We start from the raw sequence: 16,787 nt of genomic DNA on the forward strand, positions 1-16,787 counted from the left end.
AGAACGCTTTAGCTTCGGTTTAGAAGTAGCCATTGAAAACATTCGATGTAATCGATTAAGTCGTAAGTCTGTGTAAGTACGTTTATATGTTAAATAAAACATTCCATATATATATAAATGGATTATAATAGCTATATATATATTATATATAAAAATATTTTATATATATAACTATTATAATAATATAATAATATAAAATATATTATATATAGCACTGCTATATTGTTACATTATAGACATTCAATATATTAAAATCTATTTTATATACATCTGGCAGGTACATTGAAGCGTGCGCTTCTGATATGAAAAAGATTACTCTATTACGAGAGGCGAGGCGCGACGATTCTTATTAATATTTTTAAGCTCTAACATATAACAATTATTATTATGTGTTTTGTTTCTATTTGTTTAACAATTATTTTTTATCCTAGAATATAAATATATATGACTATAATAAATTAATAGAATAACGAAAGTACATATATATTAGGATGTAACATACTATAAATATAAAATACATAAATAGGAAATATGTAAAAATCTATTTCGATAATAACAAATACAGTTAACTTTATATTTCGTGATAAATGCCATTATTAAACAAAGCGTAATATTTTGTAACAATAAAGTCAACAATGAGCACCAAATTAAATAAGATAACCATTAATTAAATAAAATGTGAAACATCGGTAAGTAGTCGAGGTCTCCTTTGATGAATATATAAAATGTCGTTATAATCTCTTTTATTTCATGACTAACATGAAAGATAACAATAACAAGTGTATTAATAACATTAAAATTCAAGATTGGATAACTACATGGTGGTGTGAAAACAAAACAACTTTTACGTTGTTTATATAATTTCCTACTTGTGCGTGTTGTAATCAATTCTTTATATGTCATTTGATATAAAAATTTTTTTTCCGTTTCGTAAGGAAATTACTATCACATCGACTAGCAATTATAAGTTGTAGTATTACAATATTCTAGTAAGAATATCAGTAATCTGTTTAATTATTTATCTATTATATCTTTACCACATAATATTGCACTTCCGGCCACTTCACTATCAAGTTAAATTACGATGGCAATTTCTACGTATCGTCGGCCACAATTCCTTTTTCCTCCTCTAAATGAATTATATATATATATGTCGGGTTCACATTATGATTAGGGTTAGGGGCGTGAAACGAATCTTCATTTGGATTAGACGTTGTTGTTATGCGATAAAAGAGATATTTACTAGTGCAAATATGATTATTACAGAATTTGACAAGTAACCGTGGTAATTAGATACTCGAGAAGCTAACGACAATGATCCAAGGTTCAATAACGAATCTGCGGTCAACGGGACAACAAAATGCGCTTTCTTCCAAAGTCCAAGTTGTACTCAACTTGCTTGTCTACGGTACAAGTATTACTAAACTAACTCTTTGTTAAAACATAAAATATTCACCGAGCGTAAAGACGCTATGTGATTCGCTAATGAGACCTCACGAGAAGAATGATGATTTCCGTCACGATGATGCTGCAGAGGAAAACTATGATGTGGTGTGTCTAAGGACACGAGATCATCGGATTCGTGGAGAGATGCCTTCGTTCGGAAAGTGAGGGAAATTGATGTTGCTGTTAATTGGTCAATTTCCATGTTGGTGGTTAGAGAAGGATGCTAGCCACCCTCGAGGAAAAGTTGCTAGCGGGAAGTGTCGTTCGCGAGAAAAATAAATTTCCCCTATCTTCCCGTAGTTGGGACAAAGACTGTTTGCCTGTTTGAAGGACTTTAGTTAACTAAATTTTAAGATTTATAACGGGTCCTCAGGCTAGCTGAACATGTACTGTGAAGATGCATCGACATTTGATAATCATCTTACTCGAAGAATAGGGTCTGCGTGTGGCGAGCCACGGAACAGAAACCGTTGGAATGTTTACTGTCGAGTGCCGCTACAATTATTTCTTTTTAAGGAGAGCTATACTATTACTACATACCTTTGTTAGACAAAACGTTCATCCCTTGATCGCGGCTACGTTCGGCGACTGGTTGTCGCCTCGAGCCCAAGCTCATTATCACAAGTCTCGAACAAATACAATCGGATTGAATGACAACAATTGCTTAATTACGGCTGTGGTAGAATCTAGATTCCAGTGTTAAGGGATTTTCCTAAAGTTCCAAAGGGAAGGCTCCGTTGTCCTTTCATCTCCGACATATATATATATATATATATATATCCTTCTTGGTAGAATATAAGGGATACGATTAAATAAATCTTCCCTTAAATTTAGTAACCCTTTTCATAACATATGATATAAGTATATCAAGAGTCGGTAAACTAGTAAATGCGAAGTAGTTTACTTTCAGATTTACTCAGACTTAATATCAGTAATTAAACTGTACATTTACCCGTTCAGAGAACTTTCAAACGCGTCTGTCACGTTTTATCAATTAAGTAAAAAGGAATTTACGCATAGTTATCCTTAGATTAAGAAAACCAGTTCATTAAACAAAAATAGTAAAAAATCAGTAAAAGATAATTCTATACATTCAAGAAACTTCTACTTATGTTTCTACTTAAAATCTAGGACTGTCTGTAAAAGATACAATGTAATGTGCAGAAGTAATAGAAACATGAAAGTACTGGCCCTTAAACGCGTTATTAAACAATACTAATTATGTCTTTTGTGAGAATGTTTGTGAATTGCCACTATTGTGAAAATATCTATCCACGTAGATAGATGGCAATTTAATTTTGATTTTTACTCATTCTGAGTGTATTTAGTACTGTATATCCAAGTCATTTCATTCATTTTACTATATAGTCTTTGAAAAAGAAAAAAAAAGCAAGACGTAAAAAATTCTATAATTACCATCACAATCATCAATTGCAACCTCTAAACAGGTACAATAATTATACTACAATTTATGCTAATCAATTCTTTGCTACACGATATCGAAATAACAGAAAAACAATACAACTTTACTCATCAAACAGCTTTACGATTACATTGGCTCTCTAGTTCCACACGGCGGAAGAACCGTGATGAAACTCTCAGTCTCGCTATCGCTGGTGCTAAAGTTTGCCCTTTCTAAAACACCGTTCTCATTCCTGGTACAAAACGGTTGAAGGTACGTGTGCTTCGTTCCAATTTCCACGCCTGAGAGTCTGCGGAAATTTCCAAAGAAGACACTGTCTGTTCCAACGCTTTCGGCGCCGCTTTCGCTCGCACCGTCACATACGGATTCTGTCTCGTCGGTTTCCGAAACGCTGCTCACCTCGTGTTTCAGTAGCTGTTTGTGCGAGCCATTGCTGTCTGTGCTGCTTAAGTATCCGCTATCTTCTACTTTCATTCGTGGCTGCTGATAACCGGATAAATGACTCGTGGAATTGCTGGTCGATTCGCAGTTTCTGGAAGGTTTTGTCAGATGCTTTTTGTAAGTTTGAGGTTCGCTGTTTCTCCTCTGGTTATCCTGTTTACAATACTGATCGAACAACTTCTTTTTATCTTTATGACTACGAGGATTGCTCCATGATGCAGAAACGTTGGACTTTGACTTGCCTCGCGTGCAATTGTCTCTGATTTGGTCTTCCAATTGGTGTTTGCACCTTGTCATCGATTCCTCGGGCAATTGAAACTTGCAGGAATAAGAACAATCAGTGGTCCCTACGTGGGTGTGTTCAAGCGGGACAGGAGCACCGTTGCTGGTCGTAGGGTCACCCGCTTCGGCAGGACTCCTGTCCCAGCAGTTTTTTGACAGAGAGTTTGATGGTAATTTCGCGTCCTTCACACGGCGCGGAGGTTTCGGATGCTGATAGATGTCCTCCATAGGTGGTAACGGTACCACGTCAGGTTGGTTGCTCGGTTGTCGTTGCCTCTTCAACTGTCTGGTCTCTGGCGTTAAATACTTACACTTCTTCCAGGACATAGAGTCATCCAAATGGCCATTTAGCGATTTGGTGCTGTTAGACAAGTCTCTGGGACACGACTTCAGTCTAGCTTCGTAGATTTCTCGAAGGCTACCGTAGCCACGTTGCAAACACGAGCCATTTTTCGACGAGTCTTGATCGCGAAAACTGCCTTTGCTTTTAAGGAGGATTTGAGCAGGTCTTTCCAGAGAGTCCACGTAGATCTCATCAGGAACGTCCTTTTCGTAGTTTACGTCGTCATTGATCTTCAATTTCATCGGTTTCCTATCCAACGTGTCTGGCTCGTATTCAGATTCATCCTGCTTGACGTAGTTCTTCGGGGAATCTTGAACCTTGATAGTTAAATGACCAGGATTCTCGGGCTCGTATTGAATTTCTGGCCCAGAATCGTCGCTACAGGCTGGACTATCATAACCGTCGTTCACGTACACTTCGCTAACAAGCGAGTAACTTTCCGATTTTTGCGAAGAAATTAGCTCGGGCAGGCTATTGTAATAGCTTCTTTCGAGGATATCCTTGTTCAGTTTATTCGGTACCATCATTTCACCGGTCCTAGTGTTAATCACAGCGTTTTGCATCGTCAGTTCCTCGTCCATTGGCAGAGCGGTGGATAATGCTGGACTCGATTGATCGGTCGATTCTGGCGAAGTAGACGACTTTCTGCTAGATTTCGACCGTTCTAAACTATCCACTTCATAATCCGTGATGTTGCCTGATCTCGAATGATGTTCTAGTACCTTTGCATCGACCATTTCGCGGATCACGGCATCCATTATACGTTTTGCCGTATTTTTAGCACCTGGAAGCTCATTGATCATATCCGGTAGTTCCTTTTTCGATCGTCTTGTATTATCATTGAATTTATTCGCTTGTTTTCCAAGTGAACTCTCCTTGACAGCCATTCTCTCTTCCATTTTATTATCTTCGTCCTTAGGGACTACGATTCTCTCCTCTTCAGCTTCTGTTTTCTCCACCGTCTCTTCCTCCAACGTTGCGTTCTCTTCCATCTGTTTAATGAACGAATTTTCGATGGCATTCCTTACTCTGGCATTAATGACATCGTTGCCATTACTGACCGAACAATCCTTGTTCCTCGACGAATAATAGTTCGATTCCTCGAACATCGACTTGGTCGAACGTTTTGAAACGCTATGCCGATCGCCTGTCTCCAGGATTTCGCTTCTTGCGACGTTTTGAAACGTTTTCAGCATCGGTGGATTATCCTTCCACGAAGAAAGGAGTTTTCCTGTTAAACCTTTCACGTCCGTGTCGAATTCTCGTTTGGCCAGCTCTTTTAAATACTCCAAATTCTTGTTGAAGGTTTTAGTATTTTCCTGAAGCGCTTTCCGAGCTTCCTCCGCGTCTCGCCAACGTCGTTGAGGCGTTGATCTAACGTCCTCTAACCATGCGCGAACTTTACTCTCACCTGGATTCGTTTGATCAGGTTCCGGAAGCGCAGGCGTGTCCCTGAACGAGTTTGTGCAACCTGGGCATCCGGTGCATCGTTGAGACTTCCGTGACTTCGTAATAGAACTCTGAGCCGAATTCGAAGCTGATTGTTGCTGATTTTTCGTGGTGTCGCAGTGCTCCGTGTTCATTTCTTCTTCCGGTATACCTGAATCGTGGATAGAAGAAATATTGGATATTTTGAATTACTTGAGAATCGTTTCCTGTCACCTTCCCTGATCGTTAAGTTAAAATAGAGAAAAAGAAACTGTCAACTAACCGACGAGAGTAGGGACGAATCTCTTTGCAGCCATTTTGTGCTTCGCGATAGAGATAACTTCCCGAATTTTGAGAAGGAACTCGATGGCTGCTGGAGGGGGCGCCTAGAAAGATGCCCGGCTGTCTTTAAATTATCTCGCAGTTATCAAAATATAGGAAATCAGTTTTTCACCAGAGAATCTATTTCATCTCGTATCTACAGAAGTTATGGGAAAGCTTACAAGCAACAATTGTCTGTCGAAATAAGCGGGGTTGAAGTACAGTTTTCTTCTCTGAGCCCCGGGCAACACCGGCACATCCTGTTGATGCGGATTATCCGCGGTTTCCACGACTCGTACATCCTCTTCTGGCAGTCTTTCACCTAGAATCGATCCAGTTCCAAAGCAACCCTCAGATTGTTCCATGTAAATGCAATGGGGATGAACAATAGCCGAAGTAATCTGTTTGTACATAGAAGATGATTTTCACGCTCCAAAGCTTCTTTGAATTGATTTAAAATAAAAATTAAGACTGCAGGAGAAGAACACGTTAAGTCACATTTCCTATCTTTTTGCAAGGAAACAGTTATAAGATATTTGGTATATCAATTCTATGTTATCAAAATTGTCTTTTATGTGGGTTTGGAGATAAACACGTGTTTTTACCATTCTCTTCAAGGTATTCTTTGTTTTCATAACCGTATAACACGTCGTCGATTCGCCAATTATTTGAAAGCTATTTGAAAGATCCCTGCGTTCAACAAGTTGTCGTTATTTTCAACTATGTCATTATTAAAACCCTTCTGCTTAATCAAGAAACGATATTGAAATTAGGAAATCAAGAAATGTGTTTACGATGTTTTTCTCTTGCGATTTTCAGATAGAATACTTTAAAGGTAGCTTCACCAACATTTTCAAATCCCTGTTCACCGTCGCTCGGTGGCAGATCATCGCCAAGATCACTCTCCGTTAAGCCGCTGTTCGTATCGCTCTCGAAGTGTCTCGAAGCAGCGAGCAAAGGATTGCTCTTCACCAATCCACTAACTTCTCGGCCAGGAGTCAAGCTTATTTCCGGCTCCTCGACGATTTTCCTCCTAGTCTTTTTGCTATGAAGATACAAGGACACGCTCGCAACGTAGATCAAGGCAAGAATCACGGACGAAAGACCGATGGCCGTGTATTCCGTGGCGGAAAGACCTTGTGAGAGTTGTGTCGTCGAAGAGAACATCACTTCTCGAACATCTGCAGAGAGACAAAAAGAAAGGAGCACAGTTTTAGAATGTACCGTGATAGATTTCTTTTTAATATTTACGATTATATCGCTGGTGAACTCGTAGAATCTCTCCAAACCTAATACATTGATGATATTCACTTCTAATCGAGTTATATATTATACGATATATATAATATATAATATATAATATAAAGACATAATATATAAGATGTTTCTTGTAGCCTCGCATATGCACGTTGCGTACGGGACGTTTACAACGTGTACGCCTCTACAAACTATAACCAGAAATGCGCTACAGTGGTATCGACAGATTTTTGCAAATATCTCGGAAACCAAGCGAAACCGAAGGTCGTATGTATAGGAGAAAGTTGTTCAAAATGTTGATTTTTATAACATATTCAGAAATCATCGAAATCGTAGAGAACGGTTCTACGAGTTCACCGTATTAGTCGTTTGTAATCAAATGTTATAAATAATATTAAAACGATATTTATTGTAATATTTAATATAGAATAATATTATAAAATAATATGTAACGTACGATTGAAATATTAATTATTAGGCTATTGATCGTGGACGATAACTTAGGTAAAGAGAACAATTGCGTGCTATATCAAAGCAGAAATCATTATTTTCTCCGCGTTTCTACGTCCCGCAATTGAAATTTCCATTTTTATGAAAGAATTTATTTTCGTTCGATCACGGGATATGTTGAATACCGACTACTTTTAGACGGTGAACCAGCGACCCTGAAAGCCACGCACGGGGTGAAGACGCTGGGAAGCTTCGACTTCGGCGAGGCGTCTCTGCAGACGAGTTTGGCCGTCACTACTCGACCCTCAGCTGCCGCTCTTAGTCCCGTTTCACCTATCCACTGAAACAAAATCGTTCGAATTAAATTATCCTGTTAAAAGCAGAGGAGTTCAATGCCAGAGGAAATTCTTTTTTTTTTTTTTTAAGAAGAAGAAGCAACACGCAAAAGGACAAGCAATAGATGAATAAGGAAATACATCGAAGCAAATTTTTCTCTTTTTGTCCCGTTTATATTTTTATGAGGAAGAATTGAACGGAAAGTGCACGAATTTCACCTAACAGTACCGTATATATCGTTGTCCACGTCTTCGGTTTCTCCGGTGCATGAAATTTTAACGTCACGTTCACATTCCGCCGTGGAACGTTTCTGTGAGCGGCTGCCTTCCAAGTTCCTTATTAACCTTACATCAAAGGTTTTACAAGTTTCCAGAAGAAACACTGGACGCCTGTTCTTCGTTCATTTGTCTCGGACAGACCGAGGGACGTTCATTAACCGGTAGGTCGCAAAATTGCGGCACTTGGGTGTGCGCAGCTGTATTTCATTCAATCGCGAAAGCTCGCTACTACTAAAAAGCTGCTGTATATAAAAATGCACTTTTTGCATCACAACGCGACAAAAAGGAACGTTGATCGTCGAGTATTTAAAACAGGATACTCTAATCTTTACGTTAAAAATTATTCTTCAGTCTTCCTTAAGGCTTTCGATATTATCAGTGTCGTAAAAGCTAATGTTTCGTCAGTGTAATTCTCTTAAAATTGTAAAATGTTTAGGTGTTCTACGCATTGGAATTACAAAAGCTACAAAAATGCAAAGAACACGTGTAACGTATAAAAATATATAAAATATCCAACATAGGCTACACGTTACAATTTTTAACAGCAAAGCAAAAGAATACTCTGACATCTTCAATTTTCGCTCGATATATTTCAATCATTTTCTTTCTTTAAGCCAAAATATTCATCGTATTACATAATTTCTACAAGTGGTGTAACTACATAGAGACTTGTTTCATTCGCTAAATATCATGACGAGCCGTGATATTTTACGTATTTCCGGCTATTAGGCGTATTCTGTGTAATTTTGCACCTTTAAATGATATCGCCTGCTGACAGTGTAATGACTTATTTTATACAACTAACCTGGAGGAACGTTCTTCCTTCGTCACGAAACAGCCTGAAGGGTGGCTCGGTGTCCGAAAGGTTTCTCAATTCTGACCATCCTGCGCGTCCTAATTGCTGAGCTCCGGTTATACCACACACTGGCGTGCTCACACCTTTGATCGTATAAAAAATTAGTGCTTTCAACGTCGGAGACATTGATCGATTGATAACGACAGAATTACAGAGAGTATGTGTAACGTTCGAGATGATTTTGAGGGTGTAAAATTTCACAATATTCTCCGATTGATTTAACTTACCTTCGAATCGAATTTCTGCATGGGGGTATATTATTTGGCCACGTTGAGGTAAAAACACGTACGGCACCCTTTCGATTTGGCCCGTGTTACTGACGAAACCAGCCACGTTGCACTCTGCAAGCATTCAATCGTTCAAACGGAATTATTCGTTTTCTATATTTTGTCTACGATATAAAAATCATGGGCAAGAAACAGAGAATGGTAAGTACAGTTTTCTCGATTTTATGATTTTAATCTTACTTTGAAGACAACTTCTCGTTCGTATCTCGTACCTTGTACCTGTAGATGAATTCACAATTTTACAGAATGGTTCTGTAGCTACGAAATATAGCGTATATTTCTTTTTTTTTTATTTTTATTTATTTTCTCCGATCGATACTCCAATACGTACGAAAGAACGAATAGAATTATAAAATAGAATTAGGCAAATCGAAGAATAAGAATTTCACGACTCATTCCGAGGTATCATAGCAAAATATATTTATCGTTTGAAATTCGATGATATTCCGTTGATGGTTTCCTCGCGTTTTCTCTAATCCCAAGCGATCTCTCAGGGATACCACACCCATCGACGAACGAACGTGTTCTTGCCGCACAAGTTAACGTTTTTGTCGTGACTGGCGATTTCGTGCGTATGCACGAAAGCACGGCTTGCAGTTTTCAGTCGCGTATCGGTCGCGGTAATCTGAACGCGGTGCAATTATACAGCTCGCTCGAAAATTCGGTATGCTCCGCACGAAGGCACAATGGACAGAGCGCTTCCTTTGATCAGGAAATGTACAAAAGACCACGTATGTTTGTATTTTGTCGAATGCACCGAATCTCGTGAGATGGTCGATCTCTTTGGAGAAAATTGGTCGGGCGCGGTTATACGTTATTTCGTTGACGCGTTTATTTCCTGTAAAGTTAAGTCCTTAATAAAGAAAAAAAAAAGAAAAAAAGAATCTTCATCGAGGTAACAGTTAGGAGAAACCAGGTACAAGCAACGTAACGTATCCGTAAATATGTTAATTAACTACTGGTTGCCTCGAATTTTGATATATTCTCTTTGAAGGGCTATTTAATCGGTTGTAAAAAAGGTGTCCTCGTATCATGGAATCGTCGAGGAGCGAATTCCAAGACCGAAGATTCTTAACGTGGCATGATCCGTGTCGAATGTTACGATACCTTACAAAATATGTTGTTTAATTTGTAATTAACAGTTACGAGGTCTCTGTCGGAAAGAAGAGACCGCTCGTTAAAATGTTAATGATTCTGTCGATGGCGAGCGAATTGTCATCGCGAGTAATCTGGTACCTAATAAAACCGGTCTTAGAACGTTTCAGTCAATCTTTTTGCACGATAATGCAAATAAACGGCCACTATCAAATACATATCGTACATCGATATTGAACGGTTTTTACCTTTCAGTTCTTGTCTTCGAAGAAATCTTTAATACTAATATCGTTAATAGAGCGTTCTTTACGAGCATTATTTATCGATAAGTTTTTCGTAGAAATAGAGTAAACGGAGAGGGAGAGAGGGAGCCGGTAAACTCGTGCGAGCCGACACGGCTGCAAATTGCGGCGAAGACGGGACCGGTTCCTTAACGAGAGAATGTCATACGATAATGCTTTGCCGTTTATCAAGATTTAAGTGTTTGACGTATCTACTGTGCGGTTCGCTGGTATTCCTGAAAATCAGTGGAACTAGCTATTCCGGAAAATGCCGTTTCTCGCGGAATTGTTTAAAGGGCTGTTATAAAAGAAGCACAAGATATCAAAAATGTGTTACTTTCGTGTACAGCTTTAGAATCCAGTGTGTCGTCAATCGATCTCGTGTTACCAAAATTGTCCTTTCCGTTGAATTTGGAGTTAAACACTTCTTCATACTCTTCGACATTTTTTTAAATATTTTATTTTTAAGTGTATCATATCTTAGAAGATATGAAATTGGCGCTTATCTTAACACTTTGACTGCCACGACGAAATCACACGTTTTCCTCAGGACGCCATGGGAGTATTTTTATTATTCAAAGCATATAATGGCAAAATAATAATAAATTGATGATGTAAGACAACATTCTTCTCCAATGGGCCGTTTATCTTCTTGGTGGTCACGGGTGACCACCGTGGCGCCTTGCTAACAGTTGAAAGCGACATATTACCATATAACAAGGCTTAGTTTATTTCAACAAACCATTCGCGTTTGTTATTTCGTCGTAAGCAAAACGTCCAGAATATATTGTTGAAACGTGTAGAAGATACTAATAAACAGTATTTATTCATTCTATATGTAATAGTAAGGTGTGTGCACACTTCCAACTTCAATTATATGATTATAAAGCAGCATTTACGATTATTTTTTAAGGTGTGCTTATAATAATATTCGTAGATTATCCCTCGAAGATATGGATGCAAACACAGTGCACCGTTAGATGCAAGATTCGTTCTCATATTTTTTTTTTAATGATGTTCTACTAAAAGTTTTTAATCGTTCAATGGGGCACTTTTTATTTCAAAGTATCTTCTATTTATCGCTTATATTCAAAATGCCCTAACTGTCAATTTTCATACAATTTTTACAATTGTAAGAAGTTCAAGCGCTTCGGTCATCAATGACCACCGTGGCGTCACAGAAAAAACCATTGGTCATATATGACCAACGTAGCAGTCACAGTGTTAAACTGCACGAGTGCTATAATTTTATTAACATTTACAAAATCCAATATCTGTAACTTCTTCGATAATTCTCCCATTAATAAAACGGATATATTAGCAAAAGAGAATATTTGATTATCGTAATGATTATACTGTAGCGAGGCAAGAGCGAATTCGCGCGATCGTCGTAGTCTCGAGCCAGTTAACGTATCATTGGTCTGTACAAAAATAACGAATATATATTCCATTGTTTTTCGGAAAAGTAATTGCAACGCAGAACGATGCTTCTTTCGCCGCGTGATGGGCCGCGTTCACTACGTTTGAATCGTGCCGCGAATCATGCACGACTACCTAATCTACCGATCTATACAACCGAGTGTTCTCGACGAGTCTAGATCTTCGGTAGGTTGTCGAATCGGCCTGGTCACGTTTAGTAGGGCATCATTGTTCTGTAAGGAGAAAGCCGAAGGGAGAGTCTCGTAGATCTTTCGTTGACTTTCCTGGTCGGATACGCAGATTCGTACAAGGCGACACGTGTGCGCCAAAAGAGAAAATGCCATGTGCCTGGTGGCGCATATTCACCGATCCGAGGTCCCGACCCTGACCGCCTAGATTTATCTTTGCGTTCTACTAATTGCTCGATCCGCCTTATGCTAGCTGCATCGTTCGTAGAAGTAGAACTCTCTTTCAATCTTTTAACGCTGGAAACCGTGTCCGCACAATTGGTATTTTATTTTCGCTTCACGCGTTTGCGTGTACCATTATCGAAGCTTTACCGTGAAATTTCTAGACGAGAAAAAAGACGGTCGTGGCGTTATTACCAGAGATACGCGTATCCTTTTGTACGTTTTTCTCATGGACATGCGAAGAAGAATTGCATTAAGGTTAATATTCGGATAGGTACAGGTACATTCCTAATGGTCGCGAAGAATTTGCGCGAAAGTGCATTCGGTTGGGAACAACGAGAAATTTGCGGTCGATTAGGGCTACCAACGAGAAGCTGTTTTTACTGACAGCGTTGTAATACTCGGCTCCTAATACGGAATCACGATCGCTAGACGTAAATTGCGGTTCGTGTTCCTAATGGTTTCGCTCTTCGCGCGGTTCCAATGGAAATTTCAATGGAGACTTAGTAAGTCCATTTACCTAATAAACGTAATCGTTGCCGACGAGTGCTCGAATAATTCTATTAGACGAAACCTTTTGGCTTCTCAAAGCTCTTGCATCTTATATTTATCTTACTTTCAGTTTTTCACGACTAGTTTCCTAACTGAGATAATTTTACTACGAAAATACCTACGTAACTAATATTTAGTTTCTCGAAAATCAAACAATCATTATTAACGGAGTGATTTTTTAATTCCCAGTATCCTGCGAAAGGATTTCTCTTATCGTTACGTTTTTCAATATAATATTAGGTTGTCGTATTAATGAATTTCGTTTAACCGTAGCATATCTTGAAGTGAACATTTTTAGTCAGAGTAAAAAACGTTTACATCGGTACATCTTTTTGCGATTTTATCAGTTTCTTATCGGATATATTGATTCTGTATAAAAACGTAGTATTTTTGCTGTTTTCCTCAATGGAGATACTCTTATTATGTCCATAAAGGAAAGTGGTTTGTAAATCATGTTTCAGCACGGTGCACTTTGCAAGAAATAGAACGGGGATATTTTAAGAGCGAAGAGAATAATCAGACTGAAGCTTCGAAAAAATGGAACGTACAAAACGAGCTCGTTGGAAAATGACATTTATTATGCAATAATCCATAGCTATATAATCCATAGCTACACTAAATATTCTAGCTTACAAATGTAGCGAATAGCTGATTATTCAAATACTTGGATGATCTTTGCGAAGTGCATGGTTGCGATAGATATCGTGACTCTTATATGCACTTAAAGTTTTGTTTCAAATTGTATCAATATAATAGCTGTGTCTCATTAAACAATGAAATTCCAAAACATTTTATATGACGCGCGTAATATAGTTGTAAAAAGTTTCCCCAAGTGTTTCGAACATTTCCGTGAGTCACTATACGTAATTGCCATAGCCATTTCTTCTAATAAATTTCTTCCCATAGCTACGTAAGATTTATTAGTATCCTCAGATTATATACTAGCTAATAAAAAAAACTGTGTCACGTTGATTCTCATTTACTATACGCATTTCGTAACTATGTAATGCGAAGCATTGAGTCGATTTTTTCGAATCGGTACGCCGCCCCTCCATCGTTGAAAATCGTGAAACCAGCTACGGAACCGTCTTCTCACTTTCATCAAGGGGCCTCGAGGAATAGATCTCTCATTCAAGTTTTCTCGGTCGACGCGATTCACCGGCGTGTATCTCGTTAAAAGTGGTCGTTCAACGACACGATTTACGATAATCGATGCCAGCGAGCAATTAACGCCGGCAGCTCTCTTCTTCGGTGTCCTCGTTTGCTCGTAGGAGGACGCTGGCCCGGCTACTTGTGCCTTCTACGATCGACCAGCGGATAAAGAGCCGTTGATTAACGATCAGCAAGCTCGACCCCGGGAAGTGAGCGAACGGGACGATACTCGCCGATGAACCTTGACCTCCGTCGAACCACGACCAATCCTCGAAACCGATCTTCCTGCCTTTTCGCTCAGCGAACCACAGGCTCTTGTAGATAAAGTCACTTTGGAATTGGTATGGTGAAATTATAGCTACCCGGTTTCGATGAATACCAATGCTGGTACAGCTTTGTGGTAAATTCCGTCGTTCGATTCTCTTTTGATGGTTTAACACGAAGAATGCCTGATATGAATGAACGTCTGCACATGATTTATTAATGTTCACGGAGAGGGAAGGCGCTGCAGAGACGGTAGAAGTAGAGAAACTCTGCATAAGCTCGTTTAAAGACGTAGGAATTAGTAAACAGTGAACAAATTACGATGAATTTACTTAACTCGACCGTGGCTGTTAGGTGACTTAGTATAAACGTGGCTCGAACACTGAGTGCGTGTACGGATGGAATAATTACGGATAATCAGAGTGGCTGAAGATTATAATTATTTACGATAACTATATACTGCCTATTAAGAGAAGATTTGCAGTTTGTGATCCTCTTTCTACTTCAAGAAGCGTTAAGGACTCGCGTATTGTTTGACTTCGATGGCAAAAACTATCCACCGTAACTGAAATAAATTAACACGATTAGTGCTGAGGAATAAGTACCCTTTTCTTACAGAATTTTCAAATTCCTAATTCGTAGGGTGAATTCTTGCGAAGAAGAAAAAATTCTTATTTTGAAATCTCTTGAACGATATAACGAAGGAGACTTTTATCCGCTGAATGAAACTTTCGCTTCCACCGACTATTGTCGACTTTACGCTATTATGATCGTGGTTTCGACTCGAAATCGTGTGTACGTACTGGCATTTACTAGTCGCGGCGCCGTGAAGATGGTTTTATCGAGGTGGACAAGTCAAAGGAGGAAGAGATATTGTTCCTTGCGGTACTTTTGATCAACGTACGGTTGCACCGCGTGTTCTCTTGGCGTGCAGACTTCGCCGCAACTATACAACCGCGAATCTGTTATTTATCGGCTGCATAGGACACACGAGCGGGCTTGCAAAACGGCAAGAGACACGTTTGACACGACCGGTTGACCCTGACGACGCCGGCATCGAACCACTGGCTTGTGCTCAGCTTTTTTAATTACCGGCTACCACGAGCTACGCGTCAGCCTCTGCGAAAAACAGATACGTACCTATTACTACGTCCGTTTAAAACGTTTCTCGCGTACGCTTTAAACCGCGATAGCTATACAGGCGCGTACGATATCTATCCATAAATTATTCTGACTATTATGAAGAAGAAATCGTAATTTTCTGTCAGATGCTTCGGTTAAACACACTGCTTAGGATTCTTTCGATGAATCACCGTTTCCTGCATTTCTGAATTCTTTTCTTTATGCAAATCCGATGTTCGAAGATTCCAGTCGAATCGTCGAAGCGGTATTTCGTTGACTAATGCGCGAGTGGATCTCGACGTGACAGATCGAGCGACGAGAAGCGGATTTTGCGTGAAATTTGAAATATCTTTTGGCCTTGTGAAATATGTCTTCTGTTTTCGCAAAGCGGATAAACCTGGCGCTGTTTCTTCGATGCCGCGGGAAATCGGCGAAAATTAATGACAAGAAAACTGTGAAATTCACGAGAACGATGTATCGCGACGATGACACGGCCTCGAGACGCAGAAAGACTCGTCCATCCTGACGACATGATTAATTCCTCGACATTGTTCCTCCGGACAGTCCTCGAGTACACCTTAATGCGATAATCCGCGTACCGGGGTACTGTTAACGCGGCTGGATACGTGTCGTATACTTCGACAAGCAAGTTCGCCAGGTTTTTAGGCACGTGAAATCGACGAAGGATGCCATTCCGACAGATGCCAACGTCGCCAGAATATACGGCATTGCTGCATAGTTTCGACCAGTAAAAAGCTTCTGGATGTATTAATGTTCAAGCCTCGCTGCCAAGTGCGTCCTGACTTACATAATATGTTGAAGTTGACTGATAGAGGAACCAGTGGATGAATTTGTAATAGAAAAATATATTGAAATAAGTATAGGTATAAGTATAAATATAAGTGTATGCTGATCCAGATCCTCACTCTTACGGTGTTATAATACAATAGGAAGAAGAGTATGATAGGGAGCACGTTCATATTTATAACAAAGAACATTTTCAAAAGATTAACTTGGTGTGTAGCTCTAGCTGAAGGCTACAAGAAACAGCAATAGAAATCTACTTATAGCTCTTATGTTTCTAGACTTTGTATACTAAAACAAAATTTATATTCAGGGGCACAATAATATGGGCCTCTCTTTATTTTAAGTTTTTTCACTAAATTCTATTCTCTTCGTAATAGCGGTCTCCTGGTCACGAATATACGAAAGGAAAAGGTGTAGAGTTTTTCTTGAAGCAATTACTTCAACACAATATTTGCAAGAAGAATGCTTTTATGACGCGTCGTTTATAAAAGATGTGCTAAAATAAGAGCTTGCCAAAAAATATATTTGTTAAAGATT

General features: G+C 39.1%; 1 protein-coding gene across 1 annotated transcript in view; it reads right to left on the bottom strand.

The window, feature by feature from the left end:
• Positions 1 to 1,995: 1,995 nt before the first annotated feature.
• The window catches only part of LOC100744435, a 68,087-nt gene continuing 53,295 nt past the window's right edge, over positions 1,996 to 16,787 (bottom strand). Inside the window, exons 4-10 of the mRNA XM_012394183.3 lie at positions 9,089 to 9,202; positions 8,811 to 8,944; positions 7,581 to 7,731; positions 6,534 to 6,865; positions 5,867 to 6,085; positions 5,647 to 5,749; positions 1,996 to 5,535 (exon numbers count right to left, since the gene is read on the bottom strand). Coding sequence (XP_012249606.1) covers positions 2,996 to 5,535; positions 5,647 to 5,749; positions 5,867 to 6,085; positions 6,534 to 6,865; positions 7,581 to 7,731; positions 8,811 to 8,944; positions 9,089 to 9,202 — 3,593 coding nt within the window. The 3' untranslated portion in view covers positions 1,996 to 2,995. The remainder of the gene's footprint in view (positions 5,536 to 5,646; positions 5,750 to 5,866; positions 6,086 to 6,533; positions 6,866 to 7,580; positions 7,732 to 8,810; positions 8,945 to 9,088; positions 9,203 to 16,787) is intronic.

This window comes from Bombus impatiens, unplaced genomic scaffold (assembly GCF_000188095.3).
Source record: "Bombus impatiens unplaced genomic scaffold, BIMP_2.2 scf_0080, whole genome shotgun sequence".
Classification (NCBI taxonomy): Eukaryota; Metazoa; Arthropoda; class Insecta; order Hymenoptera; family Apidae; genus Bombus; species Bombus impatiens.